Here is a 20,715-nt window from a genome sequence, read left to right as displayed (position 1 = left end):
ATTTTCTGAGCAGGGTTAAAGAGCAAATACAATTTTTTCCTATCACAATATGTAATATTTGTAACTTGAAGTAATAGAATAGAAGTAATGAATACAGAAACAGTTATTTAACAATATGTAAAGGAGTAGTTGCATTTATTTTACATTACATTATATTTACATTTATACTTTGGCCCTTTGAGGGCTACCATGCTGATGTGGCCCTCTGTGAAATATAGTTTGACACCCCTGCCCTAACCCTATCAAAACAGCAGTCAAAGTGTATATTTTCAGCAATGTTTGTTTACCAATGGATTTTAAAATCTTCACGCGATGTACCGGTAAACGGACGTTTTAGACGTGAGGACAGGAAGCCGCCATGAAATCACTGTAGTCGTATTAACGTATTAACTAAATCATTTGAACAAAATAAAAAGCAGCAGCACTATTGCATAACTGAGTCATGTGTGCTATGGGGGGGGGGGGGGCGGCAGTATCGGATGGGTATCGCGGTATTGTGCCATCCCTGGAACTGATACAACTGTGTTGTAGTTGTTTATTGTTGGATTGTTTCATCCATGCAACTATGTTGGTGGTTATAGTCACCGGGGTAGTAGTTGACCTAGTTGTTAGCTTAAGCTAGTTAGCTGTGGTTATTTACAAACATGTAGATGAGACTAATCATATACAGATCGAGAACATCGCTAACAGTTGGGAATTCTAAGGTACATCTTATTTAAGCATGTAAAATGGCAACTAATCAATTCAATCAATTAGATTACCAATATTATATCAACATGAAAATTTGGAAGGGAACATAATAGTATTTTATTTTAGTATTTACTATTATAATATTAGTAGCCGATTAATTTGCAGCCCGTCCTAGGTTCTGATTGGCTCTCTAGGTTAGCACTTTAGCTTCTGATGCTGTGGTGGGCACTAGTCCTAACATTGCTAACTAAACTTTTAGTCAGAGAAAAAACGTCACGACGAGTCACAACTATTTACGTCCACGTGCTGTAAGGAATCAGGAATACGGAAAGCACATTGTCTTGTAATAGAATGACTGAAATCACTGCAAGAGCTAGTATAGGCTAGCTAGCCCTCATGAACCGGCAGACACCAACAGTAGAATATGCACTAGGCTACTGCATGCACCTGTCATGTTACTGTTGGTTCCTTCCACTTGAACTTCATCATCATTAGCAGCAGCAGCGGGTAAACATGTCTGTAATTTTAGAACATTGTTCTGCGTCTTTTACTAGCAATTTTAGTTTTTTAATTCTAGCTTTTTCAGCTCCACCCTTTCTTTTTTTGCATTCTCCATTTCTGCGCTTCTAGGCCTACTCGCGGTTGGGAGGAAACGTGAATCTCATTCACTGATGTCTCATGTCTCATTCAAGACTGGCTAACAAAAGCATGTCTTTCACTTAACACCAAGAAAACAGTGTGTATGATGTTCACAAAGTCACCAGTAGAGGTCACTCACTCTAATGTGTTTCTGGGAGAGGCGGAGCTGGACATTGTACATTAATTCAAGTATCTTGGGGTCACATTGGACTCTACATTGACCTTCAAAAAGTCATGTGAAGAAAGTGACAAACACAGTCAAGTTTAACATCGAAAACTTCAGGCAGATCAGGCCCTGCCTGCCAGTTAATGCTGCAAGGATGTTTCTGCATTCAATGATTTTATCACACATCAAGTAGGCCTATTGTTTTATCAACTGGTCTCTTTAATATGTCACTACTCTTACACCAATATAATTACTCTACAAAAAAGCCATAAAAGTATTTGATAGGAAACCAATTTCATTTCATCACTGTAATGTTTTAGAAAAACATAACATGCTAAGTTTCGAGAATTTCCAAGTTTTCAAATATACTTGCTTCATGTACAAGGTTCTGCATGGACTTGCCCCTCCCCCATTGAATGAGTTCATCCAACAGAAAGCGGACACTGGCATTACCACCAGGGCCATCAGTAGAGGGGACTGTAAGGTGCCTTTTTGGTATACTACCATTGCAAAAACTGTGTTCTCTGTTAAAAGTGGTAACTACTGGAATAGCCTACCAGTTGTGATTAGAGAGTGACCTACATACTCCATGTTCAAGACCCATCTTAAACTGCATCTTAAGGCAAACCAGAACTGTGATCATTTTTAATCTGATTTAGTTTATGCAACTTGTTTATTGTTTTATTGCCGGCCCACACACTGGCCCACACACCGGCCCACATAATGGCCCACACACCGGCCCACATACGGCCCACACACTGGCCCACACACTACACCGGCCCACACACTACACCGGCCCACATTAGTGGCCCACACACTGGCCCACACACTGGCCCACACACTGGCCCACACACTGGCCCACATACTGGCCCACACACCGGCCCACACACTGGCCCACATACTGGCCCACACACCGGCCCACACACCGGCCCACATACTGGCCCACACACCGGCCCACACACTGGCCCACATTAGTGGCCCACACACCGACTCACACACTGGCCCACACACCGGCCCACACACTGGCCCACATTAGTGGCCCACACACCGACTCACACACTGGCCCACACACTGGCCCACACACCGGCCCACATTAGTGGCCCACACACTGGCCCACACACTGGCAAAAAAAAAAAAGGAAAAAGGAAAAAAAAAGGAAAAAAAAAAGGAAATTTTTTTTTTTTTTTTTTGACCAGCCCACTTTGGTCCCGGCCCATCGGGATTCGTCCCGAACGTCCCGATGGCCAGTCCGCCACTGGCTGTGGCCCAGGCTAAGCACTGTAAGCAGGGACAGTGGATGAACTGGGAGAGTGTAGAGGAGAGGAAGCTTAGCTGGAGGGACCTGTGGAGTATGGAGGGAAATGGTATAACATGCTTGATAGAAGCTAGATGTGCTGCCATCACCACATAACCAGAAGACAGTGGGTAGATGGTGGACACGTCATTTCCACTGTGTCCAGGGACTGCAACTTTCAGGCATATTATGTCAGGCTGTAAGTGTTTCTCAAGGCCATGCAGTATACATGGCGACATAACCAGGTTTTGAACAGCTTAACGGTAGGAATTGAAAGTAGGAGACAAGGTGAGTTGAGGATGTAATCGGATGGAGGGTGCAGCCATTCAATTTGTCTGTGAGGGAGAGACATGTAGAGGAGGTAGGTTTTTAGGCAGGACACCTAAATGGAGCTACTTTTGATTTGATTTTTAATTTGTCTCGAACATAGAAACATAAAACAAGTTTAAAAAACAAAAAGGTAAATAGATACATTTCCATACAATGTTCGAGAAGGAACAGGGGGAAGTAAAACAACTTACAATATTTGACATTATAATTTAATACAAATAATATAACAAATAATGAAAAATAAAATAAAAGTACAGTTTTTTATATATCCAAATATCCAAATGAGAAATAAATATGTATCAGTCACATTACTGCTCAAGCTCCTCTCTCTTATGTGTCCATACGTGCTTGTTTATAGCTACCTTTAAATTGATTGATATGTTTGCTTAATTTTATACTCGCATCCAGACCAATCCAGAGTGATACCCCACAAACTGCAATGCACATACTTTTAAGAGTTGTACGTACCGTATTGCTTTAAAGCTAATGTCCCTCTAAAATTATAAACACTCTCTCTAGCCATGCAATTTTTTTTAATGTTTCTTGGTAATTTGTTTTTTTATTGCCAGAAACATAATTTGTGCAGATTTGAATTTGATTAAGTCCATGAATTTTAATGTTTGACTCTTTACAAACAGACTATTTGTGTGATCTAAATATCTATGATGTACTATCCGTATGGCTCTTTTTTGCAGTGTGCATATCTTTTGTAAGTTGCTTTTATAAGTATTTCCCCAGGTTTCAACACAATATGATAGATATGGTACAATGAGTGTGCAATATAATGTAAGAGTTTTCTGATTCAGGATATATCTAGTCTTGCCCAGTATACCAATACTTCTCGCTAACTTTGAACACAAATATTTTATATGGGGTTTCCAGCAGAGGTTGTGGTCTATTAAAACCCCTAGAAACTTGTTTGTATATACTCTCTCAATTTTTACATTATCAATTTTCAGCTGAGGATCAGTGTTAATTTTACAATTTCCAAATATCATGAAGTTGTTTTTTTTCAAATTGAGTGATAACTTATTTGTGTCGAACCAACCTTTTAATTTGTCCATTTCTTTGTTTGCCACTTCTAAAAGCTGCTGAAGGTCATCCCCCGAACATAAAACGTTTGTGTCATCCGCAAAGACAAAGTTTCAGTATGTCAGATACTTTACATATATCATTTATGTATAAAATGAACAATTTGGGTCCCAATACTGACCCCTGTGGAACACCACAGGTAATGTTTAAGCATTGTGACTTATGCTGACCCATCAGAACAAATTGTTGCATGTTACTAATATAGCTTTTCAGCCACTCTAGAGCAACCGCTCTGACACCAAACCTGTCCATCTTTTTCAGTAAAATCTCATGAAGTACATTAGGATCCAGAGGATTTATTGCATGATCGACCTCATCATTATTGGGAGAGTTGGGGGGATTCCTGGGCAGAGTTTGTGAGAAGTGGTAAATGAGATGTCAGAAGAAGCATTTAAATGCAGTCAGTGGATTTGGTTGAGAAGAAATGTCAGCTGGGGACCAAAGTAAACAAAGAGTAATTCCTTTTCTTCTCTGTTGTTGCCGTCTCGTGTTCTATTTTTGACATAGGATAACATAAGGAAGTTTGGTGTGTGGATATCATGGGAAAAGGGAGTGCTAGCATAGAAGGAGGTGGTTCTGGGATGCTGGAACTAACTGTTGAGCCTTCCCGAGGTGTCGTGGGCCTAACTTGACGAAACACCAGTGAAAGGAGACACACGAGACGGTGTCTTAGCTGTTGGTTGTCGAGGCTATGTACGCCATTCTGTGACCGTGGACCAGCTGTGACATCTACAGATGAGTCGACATCGTCATGGAAGTATCCATGGCGCCCTTTGGGAGGGGCTTGCGGCTGAGTGTCGCCGTCAGCCGCCTTCGGAACACCTTGCACAGGAACACGTAGATGAGGGGATCCAGGCAAACGTTTGTGGTCGCCAACCAGAGAGTCGTCTCCTTGGCGATGTACAACGCGTTGTGCGCCTGGCAGTATGACCCGAACCTGGTCTGGGTCAGCGTGTAGGGCACACGGGCAAAGTGGAATGGGGCAAAGCAGATGAAGAATACCACCACCACCACAAAGACCTTGGCCTTGGTCCGACGGCTGGAGGCTTTGGAGCTGCTCCCGGAGGCTCTGTACGACTCGTACACTTTCTTGCTGATGAAGGTGTAGCACACTGCCATCAGAGCCATCGTGCCCCAGAACACCACCTGAAAAACATACCATTACTATTAGGTTTCCTGAAAGCATGTGAGCACCTTTTCATACACATACCATCATAGAATCATTTGATTATTTAGGGTTAGATGATGTCAAGTTCTTACATGATGATATGATATTTAGTTTAGTTTAGTTCATTAACACATCAAGTGCCGTTCAGCAGGGGGCACTGTGGGCCGTCAGTGCCAGCGCTCTGTTCAATTGGGGATAATGCTGTGTTTGCACTAAAACTATTAAATATTATAGCTATGGATCTAATAACGTTGTCGATTGTCAGCGAGTTTCTTCCGGTCAACATGCACAAAACAGATCATTTTATTTTTTCATCCGTACATTTCCGTTTTATACCGTGGTGAATATGAGCATAGTTTGAGTGATTCTGAGTAATCCCAGGAAAAGATGCGAAAACAGCGTTTTAGTGGAATTCACGAAACACGTTGCCATTCCTCACTTGGATCAACAATCAATCTGAAATCAACGCTAGATTATCGGTATTATCTTTCATCATGCAAGCATGAAAGGGGGTTTGGAGCGGGGCGCCCCTCCGTGCTGTGATTACTACCAACGGGACACACCACACACACATACCACACAGACACGCTGCAATTGCGGCGAAAAATAATAATAATCCAATTATCTGATCACCATTCCAAATATTCATCGCGATTGTTTGTCCGACGTTATCCAGCATTCCAGATGATCTGGCGGGCGGGGACCCTCGTCGAGGGAACTGTGGTGACCGCTTGTCTTGCCGGAGTGTTCAGACCCCGCCCCCACGCCGAGCTCGGCCAAGAAAACAAACCACATTGTTTCAAATGGAGTGCAATAGCAGCCGTGAGGCGTTAGGTGGCGGTATTGGCCGTTTGCAATCTCAGACACATTCAGGACAGTCTGCACAAGGTGCCTCGATGGATTATGAATGGCACTAGCTAATAAAAGAAATTTAACTAAACAGAAACTTAGATCTACGTTTCTGGCACTCAACCGCTGGGCCACAGAAACATAGATCATACGTTAACGGCACCCAATGTGTTAAGACAATCTTATGACATGCACGTATCATTGTCAAGGTAACACAATAAAGTCACCCACTTCCTTGTTAAAATGCCAAAGATTGAGTCATGGTGGCTACAGTAGATACACCATGACTTGATAGTGCAAAGTTACTCAGTATATCAGTCTCACCTGACAGAAGTAGTTGAATCCCTCATGCCAGAGCCTGCCAGCTTTGCCTTTCATCGACATGCACTTCAGTCTACCGCCTATGATCTGTGGCATCTGGTCGCTCAGAATGACGTTGGGCAGCGCTAGAGAAAACATCACCGCCCAGACAGACGCACTGAGGATCTGTCCGACCCTGACCTGCAGCAGAGGGCACTTCCCGAAGGGCCGGACTATCTTCAGGTAGCGGTCCAGGCTGATGAGGCCCAGTAACAGGATGCTGATGTACATGGATATGTAGAAGAGGACAGCGGAGTATCTGCAGTGGAAGGCGCGCAGACGCCAGGAGCCCACGCCCGCATCGCTGAGGACTTTGACGGGGATGGTAAGAGTCATCAGTAGGTCTGCCACCACCTGTTGACAAAGGAACAGGTTATCGACCACACGGAAGTCCCTTCCCCCACAATGACAATCAATGATGGCAATTGGCAAATCAATGATGATAAAACCTTAGATGTCTCACCACATTCTTCAGGTAGACCATGAATGTGGAGGTACTGCGGATGTTGAGGAAGATCCATGCGGCCAGGATGTTCAGTACCAGGGCCACCACAAAGAGGAGGCTGTACAGACAGGGGAACACCAGAGCCGTCACGCTGGTGTCCCGGACACACTTTATGGTGGTATTGGACTGGGTGCTGTTCATCCTCTCGACCTCTGTGGACCCTGGGAGGGGGAAGAGAGTTGAGAGACGATGGAATGAGAGAGAGAAAGAGAATCTTTCTAAATAGGTCACTGTGTTCTTTGTATACATGACCACATGGACTACATTTTACGTGGCTGGTTTGAGCAGCCACCCCCACATCATCTTATTTATTTATTTATTTGGAGCATATTAATGGACACTACAAATAAATGCAGTGTAAATACACCAGATTTAGCAAGGATGCTAGTTTTCATCCGCAGTCGCCACACAAAACATAAAAACAAAACAGGCAGGCAGTGAAGCATATCATGCTACGAGGCAAAGCATAAAAACATACAAAAAACAAAGTACAAGGTATAAAGTTGTAGGACTTTGTGTTCAAGGTGCACTACTAGACTATTAGACTACACATGGTCACAGGTTTGGTTGTCAAGTAACTTTTCTTTTTTATTGAACTTAAAGGATGCAAATTATATATAATTTCTTATGGTCAAAGGTAGATCATTCCAGATTAAACAACCCTGGACTGAGAGGATGTTTTTACCGAAGGTGGTTTGCCGGCCGGGCACTTCGCAATCCCCTCTAGTGGTTGCTCTAGTGCTGATTCCTCTATTGGGGCTTCCTTTCTATGAATTCCCTCAGAGGGGGCGGGCACAGACATTGTTGTATATAACAATAGCCTGTTTAAAAACTTTAAAATTGGCAAAACTCAAAAAAGTGTCCCTCTGAAGAATGTGACAGTGGTGACATGAGTGAGGTTTCTTATCGAACACTTTAAGTGCACTCTTGTATAGCTGTTATATTTCGTAATATCTCCCGCTCTGCTCTATGGGGAATCCCCTGTAGCATAGAGCTACTTGAAAGAATTTAGCTATAATGCACCTGCACCTGTCCGGCCATGCCCACTCTCACCCATGCACTTAAGAGAGGGGTGCGACCGTACTTCCGCTCTTCCCTAATCTTTCACAACGGTGTTGTGTGTTGTTGCTACAGGCACACGTCAGCTCAGCAGTGATAGTTAGTGTATTTTAGTTTAGGTTCTTGTGTTGCTATTTTTGTCAAAATGGCATCACCACCGCCTGGGAAACGCCAGCGGTCACCGTCACAACCTCCTCCATACGCCACGGGGCTCCCTAATCCCATGCTTGTGGCGAGGTGGTGAGCTCTACCAAGGCTCCGCCTACCAAGTGGGTTGGCCCCCGACCACAAGAGTTGCGAGCATGGACGGTAGAGGAGGCTCTCGTCCTGAGCTCATGGCGGCAGCAGCACACCAGGGAGAGAGAGACGGGCAGCTGGACGCATCTCGAGCGATACACGCCATCAGGTAGGGGGGGCAGGCTGTGAGCCGTATTCCCCTTTTAATTCCTTATCTCTTCCTCTGGTGTTTTCAGCTCATATGCCTAAAAACCTCCATATTAGAATGCAACTACGTTTCCTTCAATGTAGAGACCCTCGTAGGGTGTGTTTTATTGAAGCAATGTGTAAAACCTTTCACTGAATGTGTTAGGGATGTCCCGATCCAATCAGGTGATTTTCAGAAGATCGGGATAAAAAATAAATAAATCTGGATTTTATTTGTATTTTTTATTTTTTACTTTTTTAACTTTTTATTCAACAAACATGACCATGTTCACGTCTTAAACTCATACTGAAGAGTAGGAAGTAAAGGATGGATGCAGCCAGATCTACAGCATCTTTATCAAAGCCACAGTCCAGTGATTCCATGGTGGGGAGTTTAGATTAATCTAAAGAAGAGGTTTGCAGCACACAAAGTTAATGTTTACATGTTAACTCTGAATGTCATGATAATAATGATAATGATAATGATAATAATAATAATAATAATAATAATAATAATAATAATAATAATAATAATAATAATAATAATAATAATAATAATAATAATAATAATAATAATAATAATAATAATAATAATAATAATAATAATAATAATAATAATAATAATAATAATAATAATAATAATAATAATAATAATAATAATAATAATAATAATAATAATAATAATAATAATAATAATAATAATAATAATAATAATAATAATAATAATTATTATTATTATTATTATTATTATTATTATTATTATTATTATTATTATTATTATTATTATTATTATTATTATAATAATAATAATAAAAATAATAAAAATAATAATAATAATAATAATAATAATAATAATAATAATAATAATAATAATAATAATAATAATAATAATAATAATAATAATAATAATAATAATAATAATAATAATAATAATAATAATAATAATAATAATAATAATAATAATAATAATAATACACTTTATTGGTATATGACCTTTCATACAAGAATTGCAGCCCAAAGTGCTTCACAGCAGTAATGTAGACATAATGAACATAAAATAGACATTGGCATAAAAACCGCATAAAATTGGCATAAATATAGACAGGCATAAAATGAGCAGATAATTTACATAAAATGGGGAGATAATTGACTAAATAAAAGCAATGCAGACATAAAATGTGTATAAAAAAGCATAAAATGTGTATAAAATAGACAATAATCAGAATAAAAGCAATGCAGACATAACATTTGTAAAAAAAAAAAAAGACAATAATCAGAATAAAAGCTAAGCATAAAGTGCAGGCATTAAAAAAAGAAAAAAAGAGAGACAATTAATAATCTAAGTGGCAGAGTGCAGGATGCAGACATTATTGTCAAACATAAATACAATAAACTCACCAGCGTTGCTGCTGTTGCTGTGTCTTAGTCGAGTGATGCAGACGGGTGGTGCAGCCTCTTCTGATAACTATCTGACCACATGACACGGACAGGAAACCACGCGTCTGTACGTTTGCAGAGCTCAGTCACTCGACTAAGACACAGCAACATTTACATTTACATTTACATTTAGTCATTTAGCTGACGCTTTTATCCAAAGCGACTTACAAGTTCTGTACGACAAGCCATCAGGAAGGGCACAACTCTATCAGCTGAGTAACAATGTTCATCAAAGTGTTGAGTGCTACAGTGTAGGTTAGTTTATTAGGACAAGTGCATGGCAGTAAGGTTAGTTAGGGTTAGATATTTTTTTCTTTTTTTCTTTTTTTAATTCAGATAATGGTTGAAGAAGTGTGTCTTTAGTCGACGGCGAAAGATTGGACGTGTTTCGGCTGTCCTAACTGGGGTGGGTAGTTCATTCCACCATTGTGGGGCAAGGACTGAGAATAGGCGACTTCTCTTTGAGCTTGGATAGGAGTAGGTCTGAGGCGGCCAGAAGATGCAGAGCGTAGGGGTCTTGAGGGTGTGTAGTTAGAGACCATTGACCGGAGGTCAAAGCAACAGCAGCAACGCTGGTGAGTTTATTGTATTTATGTTTGACAATAATGTCTGCATCCTGCACTCTGCCACTTAGATTATTGTCTCTCTTATTTTTTTTTTTTTTTTTATGTCTGCACTTTATGCTTTGCTTTTATTCTGATTATTGTCTATTTTATACAAATTGTATGTCTGCATTGCTTTTATTCTGATTATTGTCTATTTTATAAAAAATGTATGTCTGCATTGCTTTTATTCTGATTATTGTCTATACACATGTTATGCTATTTTATACACATTGTATGTCTGCATTGCTTTTATTTAGTCAATTATATGCTCATTTTATGTAAATTCTCTGCTCATCTTATGCCTGTCTATATTTATGCCAATTATATGCAGTTTTTATGCCTATGTCTATTTTATGTTTATTATGTCTACATTACTGCTGTGAAGCACTTTGGGCTGCAATTCTTGTATGCCAGGTGCTATACTACTAATACAGTTTATTATTATTATTATTATTATTATTATTATTATTATTATTATTATTATTATTATTATTATTATTATTATTATTATTATTATTATTATTATTATTATTATTATTATTATTATTATTATTATTATTATTATTATTATTATTATTATTATTATTATTATTATTATTATTATTATTATTATTATTATTATTATTATTATTATTATTATTATCATTATTATCATGACATTCAGAGTTAACATGTAAACATTAACTTTGTGTGCTGCAAACCTCTTCTTTAGATTAATCTAAACTCCCCACCATGGACTCACTGGACTGTGGCTTTGATAAAGATGCTGAAGATCTGGCTGCATCCATCCTTTACTTCCTACTCTTCATCCCTGCCCTCTTCCTCAATGGAATGGCAGCCTGGGTCTCTCTCCACCTGCCCTCCAAGTCCCCCTTCATGGTGTATCTGAAGAACCTGATAGCTGCTGACTTCCTCATGACGCTGATACTACCTCTACAAGCTGCCCACTTTTTGCCCAACAGCTCTGTTGTTTTGAAAGCAATCCACTGTCAATATTCTGGTGTGATCTTCTACACCTGTATGTACATGAGCATCATCTTCCTCTGCCTCATAAGTGTGGACCGTTTCTTCAAGATCGTCCGACCCGGTGGCAGGATGTTGGGTCAGAACGTGCTCCTCGGGAGAGTAATATCGGCGTCGGTGTGGGGCATCTATCTGTGCACGATTACCTTCCCCACAATAATACTGACCAATGAGAGTCGTCCGAACAGCAGCAAAAGGGAATTCTGTATGGAAATGAAGAGCGAATCAGGATTAAGTCTTCATGCGGGTGTGGCCATCACTAACAACGTGATCTTCTGGGTTGCAAGTATTATCAATTCCTTCTGTTACATCTGCATTGCCAGGACGGTCTATCAGTCATACACAAAATCCGGAAGCAACAACGATAATGTGAGCCGTAAGACTAACACTCGAGTGTTTCTAATCTTGGTGGTGTTCTTGCTGTGCTTTGCCCCCTACCATGTGATACGTATCCCCTACACGCTACTTCAGATTTCTGAAGGATATTATTGCAAGAGGGCTGGACTTAATGTAGCTAAAGTGTTTACCTTGTGGCTTTCAGCCACCAATGTGTGTCTGGACCCTCTCATCTACTTCTTTCTGTGTAGTGCGTTTAGGAACAAACTGTACGAGATGTTCGCACTGGAATCAGCTCCCAAATAAATCTCATAGCTCACAAGGACCCATCGCAGACTAAACTAGAAAGGCATATGTCTCTATGACAAACAACTCGTACACCTTACTGTAAATTGTACCTAAATTGTACCTCATCCCATTTCTGCTTTGCACTATATAGTACTGTACATTAGTACACTGCATAGTATTGTATATTATATGGTAACTCAGTTACGTCTATTCTGCATCGAACATTGTACATATGTCTATACTGAACACTGTGACCTCATTTTCTACTTCTAAATTACATGCTATACTATGTTATTTGATACTATCTTGTCTAGCACAGTCTCTGGAGCGTAACAGTAAGAAGCATTTTGTATGAAAGTATTCTGTACTTCTGTATGACAACTATTAAAGAAACTTGAAACAGTTCACGGGATTGCTCCCGATGAGCAGGTCGGCACCTTGTATGGTCGCCTCCGCCATTGATGTGTGAATGTGTGAGTGAACGGGTGAATGTGAGGAACAAGTTGTAAAGCACTTTGGATAAAAGCTGCTAGATAAATGCACCATTTACTACATACATTCAGAAATACTGGTTGCTATTGCTACCCAAATGTAGGCACATGTAGAAAACAAGAGAACAAGGAACGAGGGAGTAACAATAGGAGATTGTTGAGTGTAACTTCTTGACATTTACTGTGTCATTTCCCAGAACTTAGGGTGTAACCGCACATGAATCAGTAGGCTATATACTGTATGTATATATGGATGAAGTGCCCCTTGCTCATGGCATTTGTGACAATAATATTCTGGCACACTAATCTATACTTAGAAAATTTGCTCATAACAGACATGTTCATCCAGCACTGCAGCATCATAACAGACATGTTCATCCAGCACTGACACATCATAACAGACATGTTCATCCAGCACTGCAGCATCATAACAGACATGTTCATCCAGCACTGACACATCATAACAGACATGTTCATCCAGCACTGCAGGATCATAACAGACATGTTCATCCAGCACTGCAGGATCATAACAGACATGTTCATCCAGCACTGCAGCATCATAACAGACATGTTCATCCAGCACTGACACATCATAACAGGCATGTTCATCCAGCACTGCAGCATCATAACAGACATGTTCATCCAGCACTGACACATCATAACAGACATGTTCATCCAGCACTGCAGCATCATACTGTAACAGGTAGGCTGGAGTAGAAAGCAAATGTGCACAGCTATGGAAGGCTTGTACTCTCATCTGAGGACGAAAAACATGTGGGAACATGAGTTCTGACGGTGGGAACATGAGTTCTGATAGTGGGAACATGTGACCTGAAGATTCATACCCATACTGTAGATACAACTGAACTTTCTACCCATAGGTTCTGACCCCAGTGCAGAATATTAAATGCAGAAGTAACTTGTGGTCTGGTTAACTGTCACACAGCAAAAACGGCTAACGTAGCTTGTGTTAGTGTTAGCTAGTGTTAATTATAGTTGCCATTTGTTTTCACACCTCTGGAATGTATTTTCTCTGTGACAGCAAAACATGTAGGCGAGTGCTTACACCTCACTATACCCAGCCGCCCAGTGATCGTTTGTTTTTACTGGGTAACAATACAGTAAGAACAGGAGAACAGCACATACAGTACCGCGTTGGGGAACTTCATAATCCAGGCCGAGGTTTCAGGCTCGTCTTTAGAGAGAGGCTACAGCCAAGATGTTGCATGTAAACTCTCCAAAAAATGTATCAACAAAGTAATTTTTGCAATAATGTAGAAGTACACTAGTGAAACTAATATGACATGGCAAGACAACATTAATACAAAACTATTTACTGATTTACTTCTATTCCTTTCTCTATTCCTTCTTCTATTCCTTCCTCTATTCCTTCTTCTATTCATTATTCTATTCATTCTTCTATTCCTTTTTTGAATATGTAATATATGTACGTATTTGTATATATGTAAATACCTCACTATATTACTTATTTGGATCTAAGGTTGGATCTAAAATTGTAAGGTTTTAAATTAGTACATTCATTTGAGTAGTGGAAAAGGGGTAGGATTAAATAAGTGTATACTTCTTCCTACTCCTTTTCGAACATGTAAATTGAGTTATGTTTCTTTTTAATTTTTTTTTTTTTTATTTAATTTCTAAAGATCAATGATTTGTTTTTGTTTTATATTGTTTGTATTTACATGTTCAAAATAAAGATTTAAAATCAAATCAAATACAAATATTTGTAAATATGTAGATATATTACTTATGGTTCATAACATACAATATTTACCTTTTTCCTATGGTTAATAAGCACTTTATTTACATATTGTATGCAAGATCGGGCTGCATAGTACTACTATCACTCTCTCTCCTTCAGAATCAGAATCAGAAAGGTCTATATTTGCCAAGTAGTTTTCACATACAAGGAATTTGCTTTGGATGTTATCGGTGCGACATTAGCGAACAGACACTAACAGACAGACAATACAATAAAGAGGTGGAGTAAAATAAAATGAAATATGAGCCAAGCACAATAGAATAATATAATTATGAAATAAAATATAGGCCAGAGCTGTACAACTGTAAATAAGAGGTTGAATAAAATGAGATGGGATATAAACTAAATTAAATATAGCACAATAGAATATAGTACAATTTTAAGTAAAGATTAAATAGGAATATAGGCCAGGGCTGTACAACTGCAGATGTGGTCAATTATCATCTATTATCTAATTATACTAATTAGGATGAGGTAACAATACGATGGGCAAGTATATAGTCCAGTGGGGGGGGGGGGGGGTAATGTAACATGAATGAATCAATCTGGTTCATCTCCTATACTACAACTATCTCAGCATAGCTTTGCCGACCCGATCCCTTTTTACCTTTTCTTTTTAATCTTTTCCTCAGTTTGGCTAAAGTACTTCCAAAATCTTGCCTACATACCCCACCTCACGCCTTGACCCGCCATCCACTTGTTTGCACACTGTATCATACTGTCTAAGATAAGATAAAATAAGATATTCCTTTATTAATCCCCTTGGGGAAATTCAGGTGTCATAGCAGCATGGGGAGGGGGGGGGGGTACAGGTATGGGCAGGGTAATAGTAGAAAGACATAAATATAGGCAATACAATTATAGTAAAGATAGAAATAAGCATTGTAAACAATATACTACTACTTTGTTCGTGTTTCGTAATTTATCTTTCATAAATGTTTTTTTTTTACATTCAAAACCTCCCACTCCGCTCAAAGTGACATGTCCCTGCTACGGGGAGCAAGGAGGGACACACAATTTTGCACCCTGTGTCTGCGTTGTAGAGTGGAAGATACCATTTATAGATGTATTTTAGTATTGAGAATATTTAAGCATGTTCTGATATTGTAACGTAACCACCCTGGGATTTGGGTGGTTGGTCAGTCGAGCTGCCACTCTGCACTCTACCAACCTGGGGCTGCCTGGCAGGCAAACGCTATTGGTCGCGCAGGCCCTAGATTGGTAAAGGGGAGGGGGCAGGTGCTGACCTGCAAGGCTATAAGAGGGTGTGGCACCAGGGGCGTATTTAGACCAAGCACTGTAGTGGGGCACAGGGGGGCACCTACATTTTTTTTGCCGATTTTGCCCAGGTTTTGGGCGAAAATGGGCAGATTTTGTAACTATTTTATTTTTTTACTTTATTTCGGTTTTAGGGTTAGGGTTAGGTTAGATGCATCCATCTGTATGGAGAATGGGAGGGGTTTGTCTGATGTTAAGGCCTTGAGAACATCACCCACTGCCTTTGGAGCAAGGACCAGAGCCTCTGCCTTTGTTCTTCCTAAAGTCATTTTCTTCACTATTTTGGAATCATGTAGAATCTTTTGATTGAGCTTGTTTTTTTTTAAGAAAACATTTATCATTTAGATGCCTTTATTTCATATTCGACGCAGACAGTAGGCTATATATAGCACATTTTGTTTTGTTTTCAGTTTTCAATCCATAATAAGTTAACAGAAAAAATAAGTACACAACCACATTATTTCAACCTAATAAAACTATGTTTATTGTCATTGTTTTAAGAGCACAAGGTGACTTGGTAAAAAGAATCCCACTGGTCACAATGGTGACCGTGACCGTAATAATGGTTTTGTTATAAGGCTCTGAAAATGTTACTGAATGATGTATCAATGTATTTCCAGCTAAATTGAAATAATAAAGGGTCTCAATTAAATATGTGTAGTGTCACATGACCAGAACACAGCTCAGTCGTCGCAAGGTTTAACTGAGGCACACCCTCCTCCAATCCCTCCACCGGAGCAAGGCCAGAGAGAGAGAGAGGAGAGAGAGAGAGAGAGAGAGAGAGAGAGAGAGAGAGAGAGAGAGAGAGAGAGAGAGAGAGAGAGAGAGAGAGAGAGAGAGAGAGAGAGAGAGAGAGAGAGGAGAGGAGAGGAGAGGAGGGAGAGAGAGAGAGAGAGAGAGAGAGAGAGAGAGAGAGAGAGAGAGAGAGAGAGAGAGAGAGAGAGAGAGAGAGAGAGAGAGAGAGAGAGAGAGAAAGACGTTCAAGTTAACACCTGAGATCCCTGGCACTGTTTTGCTTTACTGATCTCTGTTATCTGGGGGCTGTGTTGGTTGGTCCCTTTAAGCTGCACACCGGAGCATCTTTTAATCCAGCTGTTTGCTGTTCTCTGATATTTTCAGACATTTCGTTGATGCGTCGCTCGACACTTTGAGCTGACATGGGGATATCTTTTATCCTTGATTTGATTGTCTCTTTGTTTGGCAAGCCTTCAACATAAGTACACACAGCAGGGTCCTTCTGACACACAAACCCGTAGTAGTCTGTCCACGAGGGCTGGAATGTATATGCATACAGTATATGCATGTATGTACTGTGTGTATGTATGTTTGTATTAACACAAATCTTTTAATGTATTCTGGTATTTTATAATATGCATATTTTTGTATTTTTGTATTTTTGTATGTTTGATTTTATAAAACAGGGGACGTTCTTGATAAGGCTCTAGGCTTCTAACTTCTCCTTCACAATCGTTATAACTTATTATGTATTGTTTTTTTTACTTCTGTTTAACTGTGTTAATAAACAAACAAACAAACAAACTGAGTCTGGGAACTATCAACCTGCCTCGAGAGTCGTGAATAACGTGCTGCTAAACAGTTTTTAGAAACGTTACAATATTTACGGTATTATTTTAATGTATTTTTAATGTAGTTTCAACCTTTATTTATACAGGGACGATTTACAGAGGCCTGTGGCATCTGGGAAGAGATCCCACTGAATGGATACTTAGTAGCCACCAGATGGCGGTAGAGCTACTAACTTTCCTTGTCTCTACACACATAAAGGCCAAAGATAGGGAGGCTTGACGGGAACTCCTGGAACAAACTGCATGGAAACTGAAACCTCCCCAAAAAAATTGGCTTGGGGAAACTGAGAGCTACCAGGCTTATTTGGTTTTGTATTTTGGGGATCTGTAAAATAAAGAAGTTTGGATTGACAATAAAGCTTTGAGGCACTTGAGGGACCTACACCGGAAGGCTGTTTTCCACCATGACATCATATCTGGGCCCCAGGTAGTTCAGAATCAGTATCAAACTGAAAAAAAGACAAACAACTCTAAAGTTAAGATTAGATTAGATTGGATTCAAATGGATTGTCAATTAAACAGGACAAGTACAGTAGGCCTACAACAAAAATCTGTTTGGCGTCCAACCAGAGTGCAAATGTAGCAGTAAAGTGTAACACCAATATACAATGTACTATACAGGTGACTAAACTGGGTACAAAATATACAAATGAATAAGGATAGATATATGTGCGGTGAGAATAAATACTGTAAATAAATATATATATATATATATATATATGTTATATACAGCACTATTAAGCATACATTACAGTTTTTCTCAATTGCTTTGGTGCATTTCTCTGATCAGAATTAAAGTTCTCATAACTGTTAGTTCAACCTCCACAACATTTTGTAATTTGTGCACATCATAGTAGCAGTTTCTCATTCCTCCGAACAAATTGCAAATGCTTTTGGACATGCATCAATTGCTTTCATACAATTCTCTGCTGTTTTATAACATTATCATTTGCTTAGGTCATGTCAGTCAAAATGAACTATACTTATGACTGCTGAATAGTCATTCCCTATAAAACTAATAGTCCTCATTTCATTGCTTGAGTCATTACATACAAATATGTTGAACTAGTTGTCAAAATCTGTCAAGCAAATTTTATACATTTCTTTATAATTTTTCCCCTGAATGGAGCTGGATGCCAGGGAATTGCTGCACACATTCATATATGTTGATGAGGCGGGTTTCAATCTGGCAAAAGGTAGAAGGCGTGGAAGGAATCGCATTGGACAGAGAGCAACCACTGATGTCCCAGGCCAACGAGGAGGGAATATTACAATGTGTGCAGCCATCTCAGAAAACGGCGTCCTCACCCATATGCCCCGCATTGGTGCATACAACACACAACATCTGCTGACTTTTTTAGACTCTTTACAGGGACATAATCCCTGAGAATGAGAGGGGTCTAAATGGCGACTGTTACAAAGGGTCAGATTAAACCGAATATATATATTTATTGCCTGAGATCCCATGTATAATATCTGTATATCGTTTGATATCCCTTGTATATTCTTTGTACAATATGCACGGAATATCCCTTTAGTCTAGCAGGACAGACCATAATATTCATTCCCCTATTGGAAGCGATCCCCTAGCGCCAGGTACCGAGTAAAGCCTTGCCCCCTCGAGCTGACTTGAAAGGTACCGACGAGATATGTCTGAACATGCCCGCTTTTCGCCCACGGCTACGAGACCTAGAGGCGACAGAAATGAGATAGGCACTATTTGTCCACCGTGGATATAAATATGGCGCAAGAATACAGAACTCCGCTTGCAGTTCCTCTTCAGTTCGCCTTCAGTTCAGTCTGGTTCAGTTACCAAGTAAAGCCTTACCCACTACGTAACGTGAGGTATAGCAGGGCTCGTATCGCCCAAGATAGAATCGTGTTATCCTAAATACGTCTGTTTGTCGTATCGTTCTCCATATATTAGTAAACCTTCATTACGAGTCAAAGACCACGTGAAGTGGGTAATTGTGTGTCTATAATAGAGCACTTATTGCCGCGTGCTAATAGTACAGTAACGTCAAGTTCAGCCGTGCACTACCGCACCGGAGAGGATATCTACACCGGAGCAGCAGCACCACGGAGGACTTACACCCCACCGGCAGTGCCACTCTCCGGGCAAGGATTATTCTTCTTCATTGCTTTGACCAAGCTGCTGGAACAGAGAACCGCCTACCCCACTGCTACTGTGGGATTTACACCTGCCCGTGAGACCATCACTCAAGCCTGTCTCTGTCGTAACAGAGGCTCGACGGCTCTCACCTACACGGCGCGCATCCTGGGACCAGGTTGCCTATCCCCACTGCTCCAGGGGTGATATTGCCCCCGTGAACCATTGACTTGCATAGAGCTTTGGCCCCCTCTGCTGGCTTACAACCGGTAGTACACCCTTTCCCAGAAGACCCCCTAGATAATTACTTAATATGCACTATTGATTTACCTGCACATTCTATTTGCCTTATAAGCGCATCTAAAGTGACAAAGTAATGTAATCTAATATTCCCCTTTGTGTAATAAATATTGTAAACGAGTATTTTGAGTGGAAAACCTGTTATTGTGCGAGTGTCGTCATCTAGAATACCTTTGTACGGTGTTGGCCAGCAATGTACAAGTCGGTAGTGATTCAATGATATCAGTACTTGATTAATACAGTCAGGGAATTGTACCCCTCAGTTAAAATTGGTCCTTCGATAGCCGAGATAATAATTAGCGTAATATTAATATAATATTAATATGGAATTGGCCGATGACGAACACTCCACAAACGGTTCTCCTAAGCTAGATCGCCCGCAGCGCAGACGACAGCCACCCCCCTACCTAGAGGCATACTCTGTCAGTCCAATACCTAGCTTTAAAGGGAAGTTAAACGCGGAAAAAGTAGAAAGTAAAATTATGTCCGACCCTAACAACCAGGCTACCCCGCCAACAGAGGCCCTAGTGGGTGCTAATGTAACTGACCAAGCTCACGGTGGGGACCAGGAGGGAACTGACACGACTTTACCCCCAGACAATACCCAAGAAGTAGTCCCCGACCAGCCCCGGGAGGAAGACAACCCTAGAGAGACGCGCACCCAGGAGACGGATCTCCTCGGTACGCAACCGGAGAATGGATCTCCAACCAGTACTGCCGGGAGCCGATCGCCCCGAACGGCGTCTTCCCCCAGCGAGGCGGACAAGATGCTGGCGCAAGCACTCATCGCCACCCTGGCAGCCTCCACCGAACGCGATCGACTTCAAGCGCAACAGACGTGCGAGCGCGAACATTATGCAGGCGAGCGAGAGCGCTTCCAGGCGCAACAAAGGAGCGAGGACGACC

The 20,715-nt window shown here is 40.4% G+C and overlaps 2 protein-coding genes across 2 annotated transcripts; one reads left to right on the top strand and one right to left on the bottom strand.

Annotated features, from left to right (window-relative positions):
• Window positions 1–4,940: 4,940 nt before the first annotated feature.
• Window positions 4,941–7,234, bottom strand: LOC311225906 (P2Y purinoceptor 13-like; the record flags this gene model as incomplete). The annotated part of the gene is made up of 3 exons (XM_084311297.1): window positions 4,941–5,357; window positions 6,553–6,942; window positions 7,052–7,234. 3 exons carry the CDS (start codon window positions 7,232–7,234, stop codon window positions 4,941–4,943), a joined length of 990 nt encoding a protein of 329 aa, XP_084167423.1.
• A 4,115-nt stretch (window positions 7,235–11,349) lies between these two features.
• On the top strand, window positions 11,350–12,282 carry LOC311225895 (P2Y purinoceptor 14-like; the record flags this gene model as incomplete). The annotated part of the gene is made up of 1 exon (XM_084311286.1): window positions 11,350–12,282. One exon carries the CDS (start codon window positions 11,350–11,352, stop codon window positions 12,280–12,282), a length of 933 nt encoding a protein of 310 aa, XP_084167412.1.
• Window positions 12,283–20,715: the final 8,433 nt, after the last annotated feature.

This window comes from Notolepis coatsorum, assembly GCF_963971535.1.
Source record: "Notolepis coatsorum genome assembly, chromosome: 1".
Classification (NCBI taxonomy): Eukaryota; Metazoa; Chordata; class Actinopteri; order Aulopiformes; family Paralepididae; genus Notolepis; species Notolepis coatsorum.
Note: the sequence above shows the minus strand (reverse complement) of the source record. Positions and strands in the feature narration are given on the sequence as shown.